Source organism: Bos mutus, chromosome 11 (assembly GCF_027580195.1).
Source record: "Bos mutus isolate GX-2022 chromosome 11, NWIPB_WYAK_1.1, whole genome shotgun sequence".
Taxonomy (NCBI): domain Eukaryota; kingdom Metazoa; phylum Chordata; class Mammalia; order Artiodactyla; family Bovidae; genus Bos; species Bos mutus.
Window position 1 is genome coordinate 99,948,408 of NC_091627.1, and position 22,464 is coordinate 99,970,871.

The 22,464-nt window shown below is 46.9% G+C and overlaps 1 protein-coding gene across 50 annotated transcripts in view; it reads right to left on the reverse strand.

Moving 5' to 3' along the window:
* Positions 1–22,185, reverse strand: part of MAP4K4 (mitogen-activated protein kinase kinase kinase kinase 4) — a 151,700-nt gene extending 129,515 nt beyond the window's left edge. For 10 of the 50 annotated variants that reach the window (XM_070379936.1, XM_070379908.1, XM_070379921.1 and 7 more), the window contains exons 1-2: positions 21,649–22,177; positions 21,234–21,299 (exon numbers count right to left, since the gene is read on the reverse strand). In XM_070379936.1, the coding sequence (XP_070236037.1) occupies positions 21,234–21,299; positions 21,649–21,705 (123 nt within the window). In that variant the 5' untranslated portion in view covers positions 21,706–22,177. Of the gene's footprint in view, positions 1–21,233; positions 21,300–21,648 lie in introns of all 50 variants that reach the window. The other 40 variants (XM_070379941.1, XM_070379905.1, XM_070379910.1 and 37 more) reach the window with 11 other exon arrangements.
* Between the last annotated feature and the right edge of the window lie 279 nt (positions 22,186–22,464).

The following is a 22,464-nucleotide window of genomic DNA, read 5'->3' on the forward strand; positions in this document are numbered from 1 at the left end:
TTAGAAATGAATAGGCCCACACCGGCCCACCCCTTCCTTCTGTAGAAAAGGAATCTGAGGCCCAGAGAGGGGACATGACCAGCCCAACACAATTGATCCTATCACCGCAGCACTGAAGGAAATCCCTGACCTTGAAGCTGTCAGGCACGGACCTCAGGGCTTTGCCTGCTATGGGAGTCCATCAGGGCCTTCCAGGGCTTCCATGGACACAGGTCCACTCTTGAGCACCATGGGCATCACCAAGGTTGTGATCCATTGGAACACATTCAGAGCCATCATCCCTACAAGGGACGCGCACACACACCAAGAGCGCTGGAAGGACTGAAGATGCCCAGTCTAATGTTAAGGAGCCCTTGGGACACAGGAATGAGGATTCCATCGCCTGGCCAGTCAGTCATCACGCACCAGGGCAGAGGCTGCAGAGAAGAAAACACCAGCCCGCATCTCCAACCATGAGTGATGCACACGACAGCGACTGTGAGCTCCGGACCCTGACTTGGCCAGGAATGAGGACCAGGGGCCAGCCAGAACACTGTGCTGGGGAGGGCTTTCTGAAGGCGGGGGGGAGGGGAGGCACAGGCTAGCTCAGGGCCCTTCCGCCACTGAGCCCATCTGACACCATCATGGCAACTTACAACTTCCTTCTCAACCTCTCCCAACTAAGCTGAGAGAACAGAACAGGGCTGGCAACAGAGAATTTGGCAATAAGTAGTTAATGCCGTGAACCTTTGAAGCCTGCAGGCTGCACCCTCCAGGTGAGGGGTCCACACAGAAGGCACACCAGCCACACAGGGCATACGCTGCTGCAGGCATCGCCCCCTCGAAACAGAAATGGTGATTCTAGGAGTCCTGAGAGGCTGTGCAAAAAAGCAGATCATAATCTGCCTGACCCATGCTGTCTGCTTATCCAAAGCCTATTTTTCTTACTATATACAACTGAACATCTTCATTTACTTCATGTCTACTACAGGTATTTACAACTACTAGTATGTTAGTTTATACAAGATGCTTATTATACACAAGAAACATGGGGCAACATCCTCAGATAAGATGGGTGCACGTCCACCACTGAGTCAAGGCTGGGTGCACGCAAGCTCAAGCCCATCTCATGGATCACAGAGAACGCGGGCAGGAAATGGCTGGTTCTGAAACCTTTTTATTCCAGAGACTCCACAGCTCTTCCCCCAGAAGCAGAACAGGCACCCTTCAGAAATACCCTCAAATAAAGGCACTGATATTAATACATATAGTCACAGCTATGACGAGAGAGGTCTACATCAACCACAGAAATCAACAGCAAACTCCCAAAGGGAGGAACTCCAACATAACACAGTTGAAAACTAAGCTAGTCAGAAAATTAACAGTAATTCATGAACTTCTCATCCAGGGGATAGGGGGGCGGGGAGGCGGTGGATAACGGGTTGAAGGGGGGGAAAAAAATCAGACTTTGCTTTACTTTTGACTCTCAAATAGCTAATAATCAGATTTCCACAATCTACTGAACTGTGAACACAATCCCCTGAAAGTGTTAGTCGCTCAGTTGTGTCCAACTCTTTACAACCCCACAGACTGTAGCCCACCAGACTCCTCTGTCCATGGGATTCGCCAGGCAAGAATAGTGGAGTGGGTTGCCATTTCCTCCTCCCGGGGATCTTCCCAACCCGGATCAAACCCTGGTCTCCTGCACTGTAGGCAGAATCTTTACCATAAGAACCACCAGGGAAGCCCTGTGTTCCCCTGAAGTGAGTTATTATAAACGAACTCCAGTAACAACAAGAGAACCATAAGAGAAGCCCCAGTAGCTCAGTGGTAAAGAATGGCAGGTTCGATCCCTGGGTTGAGAAGATCTCCTGGAGAAGAGAATGGTAACCCACTCCAGTATTCTTGCCTGGGAAATCCCATGGAGAGAGCAGCCTGGCAGGCCCCAGTCCACGGGGGTCACAACGAGTCGGACACGACTGAGTGCTGAGCACACATCTGTAAAATGAAGAGTTACTTCTATGCTTTTTAGATGCTGAGATTGCTGAATTCATGGTAAGAAAGCCCCTACGATTAGTGCTAAAGACAGTCCACCTAGAGCACCAAGCTTTCAAAGGACAGAATTTTAAACATGGTTTTTATTAATGTGCCTCACAGAAAAATCGAGTAATAAAAACCGTCTCTACAGCAAAAGAGACACAGATGTATAGAACAGTCTTTTGGACTCTGTGGGGTGGGGGGGGGATGAGTTGGGAGAATGACATTGAAACATGTATAATATCATATAAGAAACGAATCGCCAGTCCAGGTTCGATGCAGGATACAGGAAGCTTGGGGCTGGTGCACTGGGATGACCCAGAGGGATGGTATGGGAAGGGAGGTGGGAGGGGGGTTCAGGATTGGGAACACGTGTACACTCGTGGCAGATTCATGCTGATGTATGGCAAAACCAACACAATATTATAAAGTAATTAGCCTCCAATTAAAATAAATAAATTTAAATTAAAAAAAAATGGTCTCTAAAGACCAGCCTGATGCAGCAGACTGCAAAAATATGCTATTAATTCTGCCAAAACCAGAAATTCGGCAATAATTCCACTTGCTTTCCAAATTAAAGCCTAAGACAATTGTAGTAATTATTCTTATATTAAGCAAACAGTCACAAAAGATGACTGAATTCATGAGCCTGCATCCCTGAATTTTCAGGAAGCACCATCCAAAAGTCAAAGGAAAATGACAGCAAGAGCCATGTTTACGGCAGTGCCTGCGTGTAACAGGCACTCCGCAAAAGTGTGTTTTGTTTTGTTTTTTAATCAGTAAGAGTGAGAGTGGCAACAAGCCATTTTAGGCAAAAAAGGTCAACGTCCTTTATGGCAACCTCCCCCTCGGCCTGTCCGCCTCTCCTACTGTGAGCCCCTGTGCCCCCTACCTCTCGGGTCCTTCGGTGGGGTTTTCTGGGCTAACGGAACTACAGGCTGCCTCAGGTTCTTCCCAGAACTACTTACTGTGTTGGCCAAAAAGTTCATTTGGGTTTTTCTGCAGCATCTCATGGAAAAAGCCTAATGAACTTTTTGGCCAGCCCAGTACCATCCTATGAATACGATTCTGAGACATCAGCATAAAAACCACTGGCCTCACCCACAGGCCCCACAAAAGACCCACACCTAAAGACTACCAAGCCACACATCGCTCCGCCCATTTCTCTCGTTTCTCTCTGCACAGCATTTTACATATCCACACTCTGCCCACCCTCCCTCCAGCGGCCCGCCCTCTGTTCCAACGACCGACAGGCAGAGGACACCGTCTGCTGCCTGCTCCCCAGTTCTGCAAGAGCACGCGATCAAGAGCAGGTCTCTCCCCAGCTCTCCACTTGATTACAGTCACACCTGCCCCAGCCCAAGTCAGAACCCAGCTCCGTCTGGCAGGCTCCTGCCAGGCTCCGCAGCCCCCGCTGTGGGGTCTACATTAACCGGGAACCAGCACCAGGGCTCCGGCACGATCCCAGCCGCGGGCCACTCCATGACCACCTCATCCAGAAACTTGGCTCTCTCCTCTATTCACTTACCCTCTGAAACACTTACTGTTGTGTCAGGAAGCTCGCTACAAACTGAAATGGAGTGAGGAGAACCATCATCGGTTTCCTATTCTGATTTTCATCATGTCACCAAATCACCACACCGGATGGGCGGGGCAGCGCCCCACTGCACTGCCTTCAACCCAGACAGACGGAAAGGAAGCACCCAAGGTGGGGGGGAGGGGCACCCTAGTCCTGACCAGGCCCCAAGATCCCTCACTGCGCTCACCTGTCACCCACGGGGTCAGGAGGCAGAATCTCTAGCAACCTTTTCTACCTCCACATTCTGTGATGCTCAAAGCCCAAGGTCCCTTCACAAAACCACAACACAAGACACGTGACACCACACAGATCAGACAGAATCCCTGCCTGACCAGGCCACCCTAACAGCTGTGTTCCAATGAAAGGTCGGTCTAAGTCAGCTGCCTCCCAAGACTTCCCCCTGGAACCTCTTTCTAGGTCCTTAGTAAGCCAAGTGCAAAACTACTATAGCATCACCAGGAAGCATTTTAGAGACACAAGGCCCCATCCCAGACAGCTGGATGACAACCTGCATTTTAACAAGCTCCCCGGCTGACTCAAGTGCACCTTAAAGGTTGAGAAGCACCAGGACTTCCCTGGTGGTCCAGTGGCTAAGACTTTGCGCTTCCAATGCAGAGGGCCTGGGTTCGATGCCTGGTCAGGGAACTAGATTCCACCTGCCACAAATAATGTCGGTGCAACCAAATAAAAAAAAAAAATTTTTTTTTTTTTTCAAAAAAGGCTGAAAAGCACAAAAGGAGATCAAACAAGTCAATCCTAAAGGGAATCAACCCTGAATATTCACTGGAAGGACTGATGCTGAAGCTCCAATACTTTGGCCACCTGATGCAAAGAGCTGAAAAAACCCTGATGCTGGGAAAGATTGAAGGTGGGATAAGAGGGTGACAGAGGATGAGATGGTTGGATGGCATCACCACCTCAATGCACAGAGTTTGAGCAAACTGAGGGAGATAGTGAAGGACAGGGAAGCATGGAGTGCTGCAGTCCATGGGGCCGCAAACAGTTGGACAGGACTTAGTGACTGAACAACAGCAATAAAGGAGGCACAGAAAACCGGGGCGGGGGGGAGGGGGGCCTTCAGGGCTGGCAACCTCTGCGCGCTCTGCCTCTCAACCCCAGCCCAACTCCCATCCGTCCCTCATCCCACTGGGATTCCAGGGCCCCGCGCCCTCCCACCTGGTCACACCTTGCCTATCAAATCAACCTGCCAATACTCTGGGAAACAGCCTGGAAAATGGGTAAGTGCTAAACTTAAGTCAACTGAAAAGCCTTAACACCCAGTTTCTCCACTGCCTGCTAGCTATGTGACTGTAGGCAAATTATTTAACCTTACATATTATTCATATGGGAAATAAGGATTAAAATTAAGAAATATATACACAAAAGATCTCATGAAGTCAGTACTCAAGAGGGCAATTATCTTTTTAACATACCACCAAGATGGCCCCTCTCTTTACTAACTCAAATAAATCTTATCGGTTCCAAAACTCCCACAGGTCCGTCCAGTCTCCAATGTTCAGCCTGTTTTCTCTTGTGAGTGTTCATCTGCACATTCCCATTCATTTATACAGTCACATTTCTAGAGCAAAGTCTAAGGAGTCCTCGCTGGGCTCAGCACATCCTGATTCTTCCCTAAATCCACCAAAATCAGTGTGCGGAATACCCTCAGCTCTCAAGCACCCTGGACATTGCCCCATTGTGTGACCTGCTGACATGAAAAAGCAATCCACGTAAAGAAATTAAGTGTAATGTGGGAGAACCTTAATCTCTGGCACTCAACCCTCAAATCTCATCATTTGTTTTATTCTTCCTGAGAACTGGAACTCATCTCCAAATTCCATCTTCTGACATGTAAACATCAGACACAATCTGGTTAGTTCACCTGTATATAGATCTTATTTCCACTTCATCATCAGCATTTTAGGGAAGGAAGTACACTTCACTTACTCTCCTCAACACCAATGAGAAGCTTGCAAAGAACATGCCGGAGACGCATGGTTTCCTCCAGGCCCCACTCTCATTTCCTGCTGAGCTAAGTAAAGCAGGTCTCGTGTTGCCATATATGAATCCAGGCATCTGACCACCTAAAACCAAAGCTGACATATAACTGACTTCTCCAGGGCATCTTCCCAACCTAGGGATCAAACCTGGGTCCCCTGCATTGCAGGCAGATTCTTTACCATCTGAGCTACCAGGGAAGCCCCATGACTGACTTATCCTTTTCCTATTATCATCCATTCAAACACACAGATGAAACTCCTAACTCTCAGCTGATAACACTGCAATTACTGATTAGACATTTTTTGTAAAATGAAGATTTTTACATTTTTATTTATGTGGCTACACCAGATTGTAGTTTCAGCACGCAGTATCTTTAGTTGTGGGATGTGGGATCTAGTTCCCTGACCAGGGATCAAACCCAAACCCAGACCCTCTGAATTGGGAGTGTGGAATCTTAGCCACTGGACCACCAGGGATGTCCCTGGTCTCTTCTTCTTATACGGGCACTAATGCCATAAATGCCTAATTTCCATGCTTATTCAGGGTTGATTGATATCAATGATGAATTTCATAGCTTTCCCACAATTTGCTGATGAAAGCACATTTCTTTGATTAATTACAGAAGATGGTTGAGGAATATATTTCTTAAACTGTTTTTGGGGGAAGAGGGGCTCATTTGAAACGTAAGATAATTACAACCATTAAGTATAAATACATTGTGTGTGTGTGTGTTATCACTCAGTCGTGTGTGACTGTTAGTGACCCCATGGATTGTAGCCCACCAGGCTCCTCTGTCTTGGAATTCTCCAGGCAAGAATACTGGAATGGGTTGCCATTTCCTTCTCCTGGGGATCTTCCCAACCCAGAGATTGAACCTGGATCCCCTGCCTTGCAGGCAGACTCTTTACTGACTGAGCCACCAGGGAAGCCCAAAACATGTTGTACGAGATGGCATAATCTTCTCAGAGTTAAAGTTCATTTCTCAAAGGCTTCTTCACAAGTAGAGGAAATGCATTTTAGCAAAAGCTCCCTTCCCTGTAGGTTAGTCTGAGCAGGTTGCATGGGTGAAATCTGTGATCTGGGTAGTTCCTCTTTTGCTAGTTATTTATAAACAAGCAGTTTAAAAGTTAAAAACTATGTTTTGAGAGTATAAGAATAGTAAGTGTTAAACTAAATCTGACAAGACCATTATGTAGCATTTACGCAGCACCATCAGATTTCCAAAGTGCCTTGAAGTCACTACTGTTTCTTAGAGCACCGCATTGGGTTGGATTTGAGATTTATCTGCACTCATATATGAGTAGCCCTGAAGATTTTCAACAACCTGCTCTGTCCCAAGGCCAGCTGAGTTTCCAGACTGTAATTGCAATGGAAAGATCCTTGGGTATTTGTTACTCCTGGTGATGGGAGGTAGGAACTTCTTCATTTATCATTCAAACTGAAATACTGCACTAGCAATGCACATTTTTTCCTCTTAGATGACATATTTTAGGCATACCAAAGATTCTGCTGTAACAGAAATTTTTGATTCATCAACCCTTGAGGTTCAAGGCAAACTATTCTTAGTGTTTCAGGGCCAGAGTCTTTGATCTTCCTTAAGAAACATAGTTCTCTATGCTTCTAATAATGATAGGTATGTTACCTAAGTATATACTTGTACATATCTGGAATTGACTTTCTACAGTGAAATTCTCCACAGTGAAAATTTTGTAAGAGATGATATAATAATCTAGGGAGAGCTATTTCATATCTAGACAGCTTGGCATGGTTCCATTTCCTTGCCTCTTTTTTTTGTCTCCCCTCTGCTGTACTGTATGGTACTTAATTTATAAAGGTTTTGAAAGAATCAGTGACATTATCAAGTCATTCCTTAAGGCATTTGCAGGAGGAACCGAGAGTATCTCTAGATGTTCTCTCACCAATACTGGGGGATGGGGTGGGAACTGTCTGTGATCTGATTGGTAAAGAATCTGCCTGCAAATGCAAGAGACACGGGTTCGATCCCTGGATCAGGAAGATCCCCTGGAGTAGGAAATGGCAACCTGCTCCAGCATTCTGGCCTGGAGAATTCCATAGACAGAGGAGCCTGGCGGGCTACATTCTATGGGGTCACAAAGAGTTGGGCACAACTGAGGAGGTGAACACACACACACACATGAACAGACACATTAGTCTGCAAAACAATAGCTCTTCCATCATGAGAGGAGTGAGTCCTAACCGACAGAACTTTTGTCAAGTGCCAGAAAAGCGTCTTGAAAGTATATGCCGCGGAAATTCAGTAGTCCTTTGCAAGAACAAGCTTGGAGGACTACTCCTCACTCTTCCCCATTTCCAAACCTCCCACAAAGCTGCAGTAATCAAAGCTGTGTGGCCCTGGCAACAGGATAAATACAGAGATCAAGGGGATGGAGTGGAATGGAATTCAGAGTTCAGAAATTTAAATAAGGGAAAAAAAGTTCAGAAATGCTCGCATTTAAGGTCAATGGTTTTTGACATGTGTATCAAAACAACTGAATGGAAAAGGAATAGTCCTTTCAACAAAGGGTGCTGGGCCACCGGATATCCACATGCAAATGAATGAAGCTGCACCCCTACTTCCGAATCCACACAAAATTAATTCAAAGTGGATCAAACAGCTAACCATAAGAGTCAAAACTATGAAATTTCAAAGAAAAACATAAGAGGAAATCTTCAATAATCTTAGCTTAGGCAGTAGGTTCTTAGATAGGACACCACAAGCACACAAAGCAAGAGAAACAGTAAGCTGACCTTTATCAAAATTAAAAATACTTCTGTGCTTCAAAGTACATCATCAAGAAACCAAAGTCAACTCACAGAATGGGAGAAAATCTTTGCAAGTCATACATCTGGCAAAAGACATGTATCCAGAATACATAAACAATTCTTAGAAACGAAAAACTTTAAAAAACAAAAAACACAATTTAAAAATGTCCAAAGGATATGAATACCATTCCTCCTAATATATTCAAATGACGAACAAGCATATGAAAAGATGCTCAACATTATTAGTTATCAAAGAAAAACAATCTAAACCACTAAAATGAAATACCACTAGGATGGCTCTAATCAAATAGATAATTAGATAATTACAAGTATGCTAAGGAGGTACAGAAACTGGAACCTTCATACACTGCTGGTGGGAATGCTGAATGGTCCAGTTGCTTTGGAAAACTAGCAATTTCTCTAAAGGTTAGAGTTAACATGTGACAGTAAAAGCAATTCTACTCCTAGATAGACAACCAAGAAAATGAAAGCAGTCTATACAAAAACTTGCACACAAGTGTTCACAGCAGCAGTATTCCTAATTGACCAAAAGTAGAAACAGTCCACAAGACCCTCAACTGAATAATAAATAAAACTAGTACTTACATTCAATGGAATGTTATTCTGCAACAAAAAGAAATGAAGTACCAATACATACTACAACACAGTGAAAGAGAAAGTCACTCAGCTGTGACTAATTCTTTGCAACCCCGTGAAACAGTTCATGAACTTCTCCAGGCCAGAATACTGGAGTGGGTAGCCTTTCCCTTCTCCAGGGGATCTTCCCAATCCAAGAAACCAAACCCAGGTCTCCCACATTGCAGGCGGAGCCTTTAATAGCTGAGCCACCAGGGAAGCCCAAGAAGACTGGAGTGAGTAGCCTATCCCTTCTCCAGTGAATCTTCCCGACCCAGGAATCGAACTGGGACCTCATGCATTGCAGGCGGATTCTTTATCAGCTGAGCTACCAGGGAAGCCCTACTACAACACAGATGAGGCAAAAAAAAATGACAGAAGATGTCGCTCATCTCCAAATACGAGCACCGCAGGTTGCTCACAGGGCACCCCGAGGTCTGACAAGCACGCCCTCCCCACCCTACTCCCCATGGGGGTGCTGAGGAGGGCTCCACAGAGAGCTGCTAACTTGGCAAAGTCCAGACACGACAAGAGCAGCAGACAGAGGATGCAAGGTCTCCAAAGAGACATGTGCTCCGGGAAAACAGAAAGGGCTGGCAATTACCATAATCAATGGGACACACCCCTCTTATCTCTATTCCATTAACCAGGACGATGAGTCATCACCTCCAAGGCTCCTCACCCATCTCTGCCTCAGCCAGAGACAGAATTTAAATCATAAAGTGTCACCGTATATCACAATGTCTACTTTATCAGATCTAGCTTAGTAATAGGCTCCCACGGCCCCCTGCTCTTTCCCACCGGCCACATCACCCGCCTCAAACTGAGGGCTACCTGCTGCCTGACGGCGCACTGACCACTTTTCTTGTTAATTCTACCAAGAAGGTCCATACAGACTTGGACCATAAAGAAGGCTGAGCGCCAAAGAATTGATGCTCTTGAACTGTGGTGTTGGAGAAGACTCTTGAGAGTCCCTTGGACAACAAGGAGATCAAACTAGTCAGTCCTAAAGGAAATCAACCCTGAATATTCATTGGAAGGACAGATGCTGTATTTTGGCCACCTGATGTGAAGAGCCAACTCATTAGAAAAGACCCTGATGCTGGGAAAGATTGAGGGCCGGAGGAGAAGGCGGCAACAGAAAATGAGAGGCTGGATGTCACCACCAACTCAACAGACATGAGTTTGAGCAAATTCTGGGAGACAAAGAAGGACAGGAAAGCCTGGAGTGCTGTAGTCCATGAGGTCACAAAGAGTCTGAGCTCTGAGCGACTGAACAAAACCAAGAAGGAGCCCGGCACGGTGCCTGGCACACCATGTCCACAGCCAGCAATAGGCTAAGAGACGAGAGAAAGGGCTGCTGCTAGCAAAGCAGGCTCAGATCTCTCACAAACAGCAACAAACCGCACAGACGCTAAGCCCCCAAGTCAGGAAGAATAAAGAGCTGAACATCTACAAGTCTGTTCTGGGAATTAGGAGAAGGAGACACACAGAGAGAAAACAGGTATTCTCACTCACCAGGCTCAAACAGGAAAGGCCCTAAAACAGCAGGCGGGCCCCCCGCAGGTGAATGAATACAGCCAGAAAAGCCTGCACCACCGGAGTGCACAACCTCAACCCCGGGCCGTCCTCACTGCCTGACTCGGGGCCCCAATAAGTCCTATGTCCCTTGGATGCACAGACCTGACCAGGGTAACACTTAGTCTTTGACCTGAGACTTCCCAACTGAATAGTCAGCAAACCACCCCGCAGTTACACAGAGGGTCCCAGAGTCGCTGATGTGGTGTGGGTTCTGACTGCCAACAGTACTCTCTTTTCTTTTTTTGGCCACAACACGCAGCATGCAGGATCTTGGTTCCCCGACCAGGGATCGAATCCTCGCCCCTAGGGTGGAAGCATGGATTCTTAACCAGTGGACCACCGGGGAAGTCCCCATTCACAGCATTCTATTAGGATCTACGTGTGTGTGCTCAGGCATGTCTGACTCTTTGCAACCCTCTCTGGACTGTCAGTATCATAAGCAGGTAAAATTGAAAGCTCTAAGTACAAGAATTTTCCAAAAGTACCCTAGTATTAAATTTAGATTTGACCTGAATGCATTCAAGTCTCTAATAAAAGATAGCATAAGAGTTCTTTAGAATGAAAGATGAAAAAATACCCTAAAAGGTACACTTGAGGATAATCAAATGAGTAACTGTATGCCCCCCAACCCCGTGTGTGTGTGCGCACGCACACGCTTAATCACATCCAAGTCTTCACAACCCCATGAACCATAGCCCACCAGGCTCCTCTGCCCGTGGGATTTTCCAGGCAAGAATGCTGGAAATACTGGAGTGGGTTGTCATTTCCTCCTCCTCCAGGGGATCTTCCCTACCCAGGGATCGAACCCATGACTCCTGCATGTTCTGCATTGGCAGGCTGATTCTTTACCACTGAGCCACCTGGGAAGTCCTGTATTCCCCCACAAAATGCAACAAATCATTTCTTTAACTTCATATACACCCTTCTGACCAAGGATAATAGATTTCGTTATGTTTTTTAAAATCCTGGTGAGTCAATGGTTTCTGTCTGAGATAAAGGAAAACTCCAGTCTTCAGCATCACATGGCAAATGGCTGGCTCTGGACAAGGGAATCCCCCAACACATGTGAAAAGGAAGAACTGGTTTGGTCTAGTTCCCGATACCACTGACCTCACTGATAGTGCACAGTGTGTCTTTACAGTGATAAGAAACTCTTCATGCTTAAAGGAATGACCTAAACTTACAGCGATGACTAACACGGAGGCAGGGAAAGGTAATGGTTTCAAGGGAAGGGGCTGGGTCATCAGAACCAGGAGGTGATGAGTTATGCTGACAAGGAGGCGGGAGACCCGGGCAGACTAACGCCCCCTCTCTTCTTCTGCGGAAGGCTCCAGGTGGAGCTCTTCGGAAAGCGTCTCAGAGGCGAGGCTCAGACAGCCAAAACCTAGGAACAACCGCGACGTCCGTCAGCTGGCAAACCGGTGGACAGAACACAGCCTGTCGGCAGCCTGAATGCCATCCTGCCAAAGGGGCACACCACCACGCTCAGCAGCGGGACGAACCTTGAAACATCGTGCAAAGCGAAAGGAAGCACACACCAGCGACCACATGCAGCATGGTTTTATTTATACACGATGTTCAAAAAGGGCAAATTATAGACAGAAAATAGGTGGGCAGTTGTCTGGGGCCCTGGGATGGAACAGGGGGGTTCACTGTGAAAGGGGAGGGGGGACCTTGCGAGGGCAAGGGACGTGCTGAACACTGACTTGTAACAGTCATTCCACTCAGCACATTACCAAAGATGCCTGAAATGCAGGCATGCGGTGGGTGAACCCCAGAATACATAAAATGTACCTCAATAGAGCTGGTTAAAGGAACAAACCTGTTGAACGAGACTGGTGTAGAGCAACGGCAATAACTTATGAGGCTGGGATGACGTATACACATTACTACACATAAAACAGATAGCCAATATATAGCACAAGAAACGATACTCAATACTTTATCATAATAAATCAGGGGAAATAATCTGAAAAAGAATACATACACACTAATAGAGACCCAAATAAATAAATAAGAAAAATGAAGTCTGGAGGAAAAGGGAAAATAATACAGGAGCTCAAGAAAACCAACCAACCAAAAATATCTACACCCAACACCCTAAGAGAGATAAGAAATAAATCCAAGAAAGAATAGGTGCAGTTTACAAAAAAAAAAAAACTGTGAAAAAGGGCTTCTCATAAATTAAAAATATGACAAGGCTTAAAATTCAATAGAAACATTGAAATGGAAAGTCAAAGGCATTTCATAACAGTAGGACAAAAAAGACTGAAAACTACAAAACAATAGAGGAAAAGATAAGAAAATAAATCAAAGAGGTGACTAATAGGACTTTCAGAAAGAGAAGGCTGGGAATTTGGAGGGCGAAAAAAAGAAAAATTTCCCAGAAGAAAAGGGCAGCTCCTAATGAAAAGAATTAACCAAGCTCTTGGAACAGTGAGTGACAATACACAACAACCACAAAATCTAAGAACATCAGGAATAAAGAGAATATCCTAAAAGCTTCCCCAAAGAAGTTACAACAGGTCACACTCAAATAGAAGAGCAGTGTCTTCAAAATTTCCAAGAGAAAAGTGGATTTCCAGCCAACAGTATTTTCCACCAGCTAATATATAAATCCCATGCAAAGATAGAATGCAAACATTTTCAGCTCTCCAAAGACAAAAGTTTTGCACCTGGAGGATGTGCTTCAGGAAAGTTAAGGCAGTAAACTAAAAACAAAAAAAGGCTGCGGTATCCAGGAAATAGATGGTCGGGGACCAGAGCTAAGACACACCAAAGCTGGGGCACGTATACCTGAACAGCTCCCCTCCAGGGAGAAAAAAGTGAGTCCATAGGCTCCTTGGAAGGAAAGCTATGACAAATCTAGATGGCGTATTAAAAAGCAGAGACATCACTTTGCCAACAAAGGTCCATATCGTCAAGGCTATGGTTTTTCCAGTACTCATGTACAGATGTGAGAGTTGGACCATAAAGAAGGCTGAGCACTGAAAAGTGGATGCTTTCTAATTGTGGTACTAGAGAAGACTCTAGAGAGTCCCTCGGCCAGCAAGGAGATCAAACCAGTCAATCCTAAAGGAAATCAACCCTGAAAATTCATTGGAAGGACAGAAGCTGAAACTCGGATACCTTGGCCACCTGATGTGAAGAGCTGACTCATTGGAAAAGACTCTGATGTTGGGAAAGCTTGATGGCCAAAGGAGAAGTGGGCATCAGAGGATGAAATGGTTGGATGGTATCACCAACTCAACAGAGATGAATCTGAGCAAACTCCAAGAGATAGTGAAGGACAGGGAAGCCTGGCATACTGCAGTCTACAGGGTCGCAAAGAGCTGGACACACAACAAAAAATAAGTTATCTGAAATAATAAGTCATTTGTCATACTTAAGTGTTTTAAAAAAAAAAAACTGTTGATAAAAGCTTAACTCTGCTAGGCATTTGATGTAACTTTTCAAGTGTTTAAAACAGAAAACGGAATCCTATTAGACTACTTGGCTCAGAGATAAGCGGTATAATGCAATTACCATTTTAACCCCAAATTATGATATACTCATATAAGGGAAGCGGGCAGGTATAACAGCTAATTCTTCACAAAAGATCACAACAGTAGTTCAAAAACCATAACTACCATCTCTAGAAGTCAGTTAAGTGTACAAAACTAATAAACCAAGAAAAAGCCATGCAAGCATATAATTTAAAAATATGGCAGTCAATTTCAGATGGATCAACTAAAATCATCTTGGAATAGGACAACTCTAAGTTTCGAAACTGTTTATCTTTGTAGGATCTTAAATAGTAGTACCTTATATACCACAGGGAACTATATTAAATATGCTATAATAAACCATAATGGAAAAGAATGTGCATATAATATGAAAAAGGATGTGTATTATATATTTATAAAACTGAATCACTCTGCTATAACAGCAGAAATTAACACAACATTGTAGAATCAACTATACTCCAATAAACTAAATTTTTAAAAAAAGATTCGGGATGGTATTTTCTGTACCTGATTTTCTGTCTCTTTCCTTGTCTAATTGGTACTGTATCTTATGGCCCAAGCCCCGTGGAGGCTGGAAAGCTGGGGTTGGGTGCATGGGCTGTGTCTGGGTGCAGGCCTGGGGAGACAGAGCCGTCTCAGGATGTCACACGTCTGGCACACAGTGTCCACCCCGTCTTCCCTGTGCTCCTGGAGGGTGAACGCTCTGCCTGCACCGTGCACGGACCCTGACCATCAGGCAGGGCCCAGCTCGGGCTGCAGGGCAGTGAGTGCCCTGAGAGGCAGGACACCAGCCCCATATGGTTAACCTGTCTCCCGAAATTAGCTCCAAGTTCCTCATGATGCTACACAGATGTCAGTTTCTAAGATCCCAGTTTTTAAAAGCTGACAAGTTCTAAAACTTACCATTTGGTCCTTCCTTTTGAAATTCTTACAGAAAACATTGCCGCGCAACTCAGCGCTTGCCAACACATCGCGCACTCCGCTTGTGAACAATGCCAGCTGACGTTTATTACTGAGCCAGGCTCCTAACAGAGTATCATAAAAACCTGAGACCGTTCTTTCAGCTGCCACGCTGGTCACTGGTGACATTAACGTTGCCCTGGTCTCCATTCTCTTCCTCACCATCCCTCCCTAAGTCCGAAAAATGTCGTTGTTCAGTTGTGACCAACAAATGTATCCTGATGATTCAATTCTTGTGTTGTCATATTATGAGCCCAAAATATTAATAACTGTAAACAGAATCTTCTAAAAGTACTTGGGAATCTCTACCCCCTGATAATCATGTTCCGATGAAAATCAGGTCCCAAATTAAACGTTCAACACAGCTTTTTAATATGTTAACACTGATAATTCAGAGCGGTATTAAAACCAACCTGAATTCACAAAAAATCTGTTTATACTAAATATTTACAGCAATTATTTGCAAGTACCTTTAAGATGACCTGTGATCCACTAGCTAAATATCTAGCTACTTGTGGGAGAAATAAAGTTTTTAAAATCCTGATTTTCAAACAGTAAGGTGACGACCTAAAATTGTTTCGACCATTAAAATCATCACAAAAAGTTCTAAACAGGCAGTGTTCGATTTTGAGAACCCAGTGCGGATTAAGTTCCTGACTCCACTACCATCAATTCTTGGTCTGCACTCTTGCACATTTTCCTTTATAAGATAGAGAGTGAAGCTCCCAGTGCTGCACTCTGGGCAACAGTCCCGTTTGGTACCCGGGCCTCCTGGGTCTGCGAGCCGTGCACTTGCGAGATAACCTGCATGCACTGCTGTCTGCCAATGTAAGTCATCAGAACAGAGACAGCGGAAAGCACTGCTGCTAACGATGAGAAGCACAGGCACCCTAAAGTCAGCGCGGCCGAGAGACAGAGCACGCCCGACAGCTCTGAGGGCAGGCAGCCCTTCGGCTTGCAAACTTGCATTTTTTGCCCTTTTCTTAACCAATTCTGGATTTATACCTTGCCTCAAGCCGCTATTCATAACAAGATGAAAGTATATATTTACTAAGAAAGAGAAGTAACAAAATAAAAGACCATATATGAAGTGCATGTGTCAAAGCATCCACCTTTAGATTAAAATGCATTTTAGTTTATAGTTTTTTTTTGTTCCCTAGGGATGAAACAACCACCTTATTCCTTGGTTTAGCACACCTGCTCATGGATTCATTACTTCCAAAGTAGGATCTGTTTTTCCAAAAATCATCTTTGCTTTTCCAGGGTCAGTCCACAAAAATCTATGAACACACACACTGTACCAAAAGGGCCCCCGGATAATATTTTTGGATGATGTCAATACACAGAAACAGACATATATCTGAGATCCATTAAGGGGGGGAAAAAGACAAAATACAAGTCTGAAAGCTACAGAAATAAACACTGTATTACAAAGTTTCAAACAATAAGGAGTTTAAAAAAAACTATCATCAGCAGGGTGTCATCTGATGGTTGGCTTTTCTGCAAGGCTTTTGACATTCCTGATTGAGTTTCATTTCAAAACAGTTTTTGGAAGTTCGGGTTGATAATTATTTTCTAAGAGAGCCACTCGCCTGTGTGTGTCCTCTCCGCCTCCCTTCAACTCAGGCCCAGAATCTTACCAGCAGGAAGAACTCTGTGCCTCTGAACAAGTCTGTACATGCCACTCAGAGGCTGATCAACCCTCCTCTTAAGGAAAACATGCAGTTCTACAAAGTTCATTGTGCCCCAGTGAATGTCTCCACCTCAATTAAGAGCAAGAGTCGCTATCCTGACAAGGTAACACTTGCAGAAACCCACCCCCACAACAAAAGTTTAAGTGCCTGCTCCAAAATGTTACACTGATGATTTTTCAAAGCTACACAATTTACATGGCACTTTTACTGCTGAGCAATCGAAAGCAAGTTCAGCACTTTCAAAAATCCCAAGGCTCCTTGTCATCCAGCGGGCAAACAGTGGACCCATGTAAAGGACCACACCAAAGCTTGCAGACACGAAGTGAACTGATCAAGGAAGGAAGCCTAAATACTCATTCCAACTCTCTTCTCTCTGATGCCCTCCCTGCCCAGGCCTGGCCTTCCCCACCTCTCCCCTGGACTGCTGCCCCAGGCCAACCATCTCACCTTCTCCTTCTCCAAATCTCATCTGAGCCAGCCTCCTATTCTCAGAGACCCCCAAACTTCCAGTGGATCCTTGATGCCAAGGAATGAGGGGCGTCCTCAACATCAACAGGAATAAACCCTCCTCCAGATGCCCACCACTCCCTAGCCCTCCTACCACTCCCAGAGGGTCACCTTTGGCCACACATACCCCGCTTTCAATAAAAGAGGGGGACGGTATTAGCACAGCGCCTAACAGGTAGCCAACTCTCAGGTTAACTCTACTCCCCATCCTCAGGCCTGGAGGAGCCTCCTCCTCAACCTTCAAGGCCTCCAGCCCAGGACAGGGTCAAAGTCAAGATGCTCATCCGTCCCTCTAGTGAGGAAGCCCTGACTCCAGGCAAGGGGGCTGCTGGATTCTCAGCTCCCCAACCACCCCCTCACCCCACCCCCATGCCCCAGGCCGGTGCAGGATTTTCCTGTCTTTAGTCAAGACATTTTGGACCACTGGCCACTGAATGCACACAAAAAGCAAAATAAGAGTAGCTACCCCAAGAAAAGAAACACAGCCAGCCAAATTTAAAAATAACAAACTCCAATGACACAAAAATGAACTTCGATCTATCAATCCTGATTTGGATTCTTCCCATTATCACTGCCCGCTTTTGATGACAATAATTAAAATTCACTACATCTACTACATTCACTACTCGACAGGCACAGGAACATGTTACAGACACTTCTTTTATAAATGTATGGTACTCCGAATGAAACCCTGCAAACAGAAATTCACAATGTTTTCCCCTTTTTAATTTATGAGTATCCTTCCCTATGATCACTCAAAAACCTAAAGCAAAAACTAAGTTTCTCTAAATAGAATACAGCCTATGTCTCACATCCTTTATTAAAAATAAAGTTATGTACTGTTCAACTATACCATTTTAGTCAGGAATGGAGAAAATTCTAAACTCCCCAAGAAAGCCATTTTCATAGACCATCTCAAAACTCAGCAAACTCCCTCTCTCAACTCATTCACTTCATGTAAACACAATCTTCTAAAAACAAGCAACCACTAATCACTCAAAGAGTTCACAGAAAAAAAAATAAAAAACAGAAAATATAACAATGAAATAAACTAGGCCTACAGGTTGCTCAGCTTACAGGTGTTTCACCTAGAATTGTTCTTTTAATTTCCAAACTCTGACACTAGTCACACTGACGGAAGTTCAGGAAGAGTAAACAAATGCTAGCGTGTCAGTAATCTGATCACAAAACCACTGCATGCAAATCATGCCAGCAGAAACCCTGAACTCGCTTCTAGGCATGCTGAAAATGGTTCTAGAAACAACAACAGAGGGAGGGGGGAAATGGAGATGTTAGCAGTTTCTGCTCTCTCCACCTCCCAGGGTCAGTTCAAAAATATGAAAGACTTTATCATGAGAGTAAGAAAACATATATGAGACGATCAGGAAAATTTAGCGCTCAACATCTGAAACAAACATGGTTACCAAAGCAGAGACGGGGGATACATTAGGGAGTTTGGGGTTAACATATACACACTACTATACATAAAATAGACAGCTAATGAGAACCTAGTACACAGCACAGGTAACGCAAGATTCTGTAATGATCTACAAGGGAAAAGAATCTGGAAAAGAATATATATTTACGTACATACATATATATACACATTACTGAATCATCTTTCTGTATACCTGAAACCAGCGCAGCATTGGGAATCAACCAGATTTCAATTAAAAAAAAAACTGAACATGTGCTAGGAAGGAATTCATTTTTTTTTTTTTTTGGTGTGAGAAGAGCATGGAGACTACCTAAAAAAAAAAAAAAGACACCAACTGAAGTATTTATGGGGAAATGGCATCTGAGTTTTGTGTGAAGATAATGGAGGTGGGAGGAAGGACAACAGAAAAAACCAGATCAGTCACGTGCTGGTCACTGCGAGGCCCGTGCTTGCCTCTTCTCCCTCTCTCTCCGGTGTCTGTTTCAAATTCTCCGTAATAATAAAACAACTGCAAGCGAGCAAAAGCTCCCGTCGTGCTCCTGCTTCAGACTGCAGGCCATTGTTGCACAGATTTCCTATAGTTTCCTCAGCTTTGCATAATTTGAGAATTTCTTCTCAATTGTACTTTGTAAGGAGAGAGCCAGAGAGCCTGTTACTGCCCAATCCCAACGGCTTCCCAAACCTGGTGCTTAGCAAATCGATCCCAAAAGCTTGGGGGGGAGAGTGTGGAACCAGAGGGAAGGAGCAGGGGAAACCTTGGGAGTGAACCTGCCCCAGCTGCTCCCGTTAAGAACCCCCAGCTCCTAAACCCATGAAGACACATCCACGGTTCACTCTCTTTTTCTCTTACAGTTTAAAAACAAGAACAGCTTCTGGTCTACTTCCACCAGCCTTCACGTTCGTGCTGACCCTTGAAGACCCAAACAATCCAACTTCTGTGTAACCAGGTCAAAAACAAGCCCTGGCTAACTCACTTGGACGAAGATGGTCACCACTCGGACCTGGCCAAAAAAACTCGGTCAGGAAAAACCGACCAGTGCTTAAACAAACGCTGAGGATGGGGAGGACAGTCTCGGAGCCAGTTAGCAGGCTACTCAGGGAGTTGCAACACGACCGTTTCCAAAACTTTCCAAAAGCTTCCAAATTCAGTTGAGCCCGGCAGGCCGAGCTTAACAGGGCTCTCTTTCAAATTCAAAAACCTGGCCCTGGCCCCAACTGTTAGCCAACAGAACACATGCTGATTCACTTGAGATCACCTAAAAAGACGGACTCCATCCAGTTCAGACCACAGGCCAGTACACGGCCGGGATCGGGGGAAAGTTGGGGCTGTGGATAGATAAACCCTATTCACAAAGCAGAAAAAGGGACAATGGGATCCACACTTAATTTGGCCGAAGAAAATGTCTACAGTCAGCTTCCAACACCCCCCTCCTCCACTTTTCACCAGACAATGACAATTCTTCACAGCGAACCACAAAGCCCTGCTTCATAAGATTTTTTTTTTTCCTATCCCAATCCAACTAGAAAACAGGGAACAGCTATGGAACACCCCCGGTGGGGCACAGATAACTTGGAGAGAGCCTTCAGTAATAAGAAACAAATCAGAACACGGAGAATTTCACATTCTGTTTCAAACATTCAAGGGCCCTGCCTCCATTAGCCAGAGCTCTGGGTAATCTCCAGTGTGCACTGAACAAAACCAGTAACACCCTTAGTCTCATCAGGTGCCTATTACTCAGGGCCCACTCAGAGTCTCCGAATTGTTAGTTTGAAGGGATTGGGGGTTGGGGGCGGGGGAGGGAATCATGTTTAAAAAAAAAGAGAAAAAGACCTGGGGTAGGTGTGAAATCTGGGCACCCTCGCCACTCCTGAGCTCTGTCTCATTTCTGTTTCAATTACACACCTGTCAAACAGGTTATTCCTGGAATTCAGACTGTATAATCCTCACCCTGTAATTCTTCCTGCTCCTGCTACCCAAACACACAGCCCTCCCCTGTTCCCCAAAATATGCGCCCATCGGTAGAACGTATGCTGGTGATAAAGCAGAATCAGGTATCAGCAAACTCCGCTCCCTGGACTCCCGGCGAGCATTCAAACGGGGCAACACGAAGACAATTCTCAAGGAGGCCAAGGCAGTGCTTTGGGATAATCACAGGCGAGGCCTGCCTATTCTGAATTTTAATGAACACACCAACTCCGAAGGCCAGATCTGGGAAAAACGGGGTTGGGGGTGGTGAGGGGACATGTAGGCTGTCTGATGCAAAAAAAAAAAAAACGCTTTCCCATTTTATGGAAGTGCATGCCTGAGAGTGGAGCGTTATTTCCTTATCTGAGAGCCAGGAAATGAGGTCTTTTCAGGCCAGTGTGAATATAAACTCTGCTTAAAAAACAGCGGGACGGCGAGGCGAGCCCCCTCTCCCAACTTCAGCCGCGCGGCGTGGCCTCCGGGCGGCGGCGTGTCCATCCCCCCGCGCCCCCGGACCAGAAGTTTCAACCCGTCCCCGGGAAACAAAGGAGGCGCCCGCACCGACCTTATAGACTTGTCCGTAGGTGCCATTTCCCACCACTTCCACCAGCTCGAAAATCCCCGCCGGATCCTGGAAGAGAAGGAGGGGAGGGGTGAGCGTCGGAAAGCAGCACAACAATGAATAAAGAAGCAGGGTAGCCGGAGAGAAAGGGCGGCGACCCCAGCGGTGGGCTTCGCGCAGTGGGGTCGCCGGAGCCCAAGGGCCGCGATCCGGGGGCCGGGGGTTTCGGGCGGCGGCGGCGCCGGCGAAGGGTCGCGCCCCGGGGGCCCCTGCACCCGTCGACGCGGGCAGACAAAGGGGCCGCCGTGCCCGCGGTTCTTCCCGCGGCGGCGCCCGAGCGCCCGGGCGGCCAGGGCGCGGCCCCGGGTCCCCGCGCGCCCCGCGCCCCGCGCCCGGGTGTTCCCGGGCCGCCACTCACCCGCAGGGAGGACAGGTCGATGTCCACCAGACTTTTGGCAGGGGAGTCGTTCGCCATCTTCCCTTTCTGCCTCCGCGGATCGGCCACGATCAGTAGGTCTCCGGCGTGTTTCTGGGCGTCGGAGGCCCGGCCGGCGGCGCGGGCCCGCGGGCGAGGCCGGGGGCGGCGGGCGGGGCAAGTGCGGGCGGGCGGCGGCGGCGGCGCTCACTCCATGGCCGGGGCGGCCGGCAGGCCCCCGGGCGTCGCCCGCGCCTCAGGCCCGGGCCCCGCGCCCCGCGCGCGCCTGCACTAGCGGCCCGGAGCAGGGGCCGCGGCGCCGCCGAGTGTGGAGCCCGGAGCGCGAGGCCGCCAGACAAAGATGAGCGGGGGGCGGGGGCGGCGGCGGCGCGGGAGGAGGAGACACGGGACACCGAAATCGCACTCGGAGGAGAGCGAACAGCTCCCCCTTTCCTCCTCTGGCAGGAAAAGCGGGCGGAAGCGCGCTCGCGCCCGGAGGCGGCAGGGCGGGGGGCGCGGGGAGCCGCGCGAATCTCCAGCAGGGGTGGGGCCCGGGCGGCGACCGCACGCGGGGCCGGAGGGGGGCGCGCCCGGGACAAAGGGAAGCCGGCCCGGACCCCCCACCTCCCTGCCTCGGGCGGAGGGGCGGGCCGACCCCCGCCCCCGCGGAGCCCCGCCCCGCCGCGCCCCGCCCCGCCGGGATCCCCGAGCGAGAGGGTCCTCCTGGCCCCCGCGCCCCCGCTTCTTCCCATCGCATCCGCCACCGCCGAGTCTGGCCCCTGAAGACCCTCGTTTCCGGTTTCCCTACGGGCTTCTCTG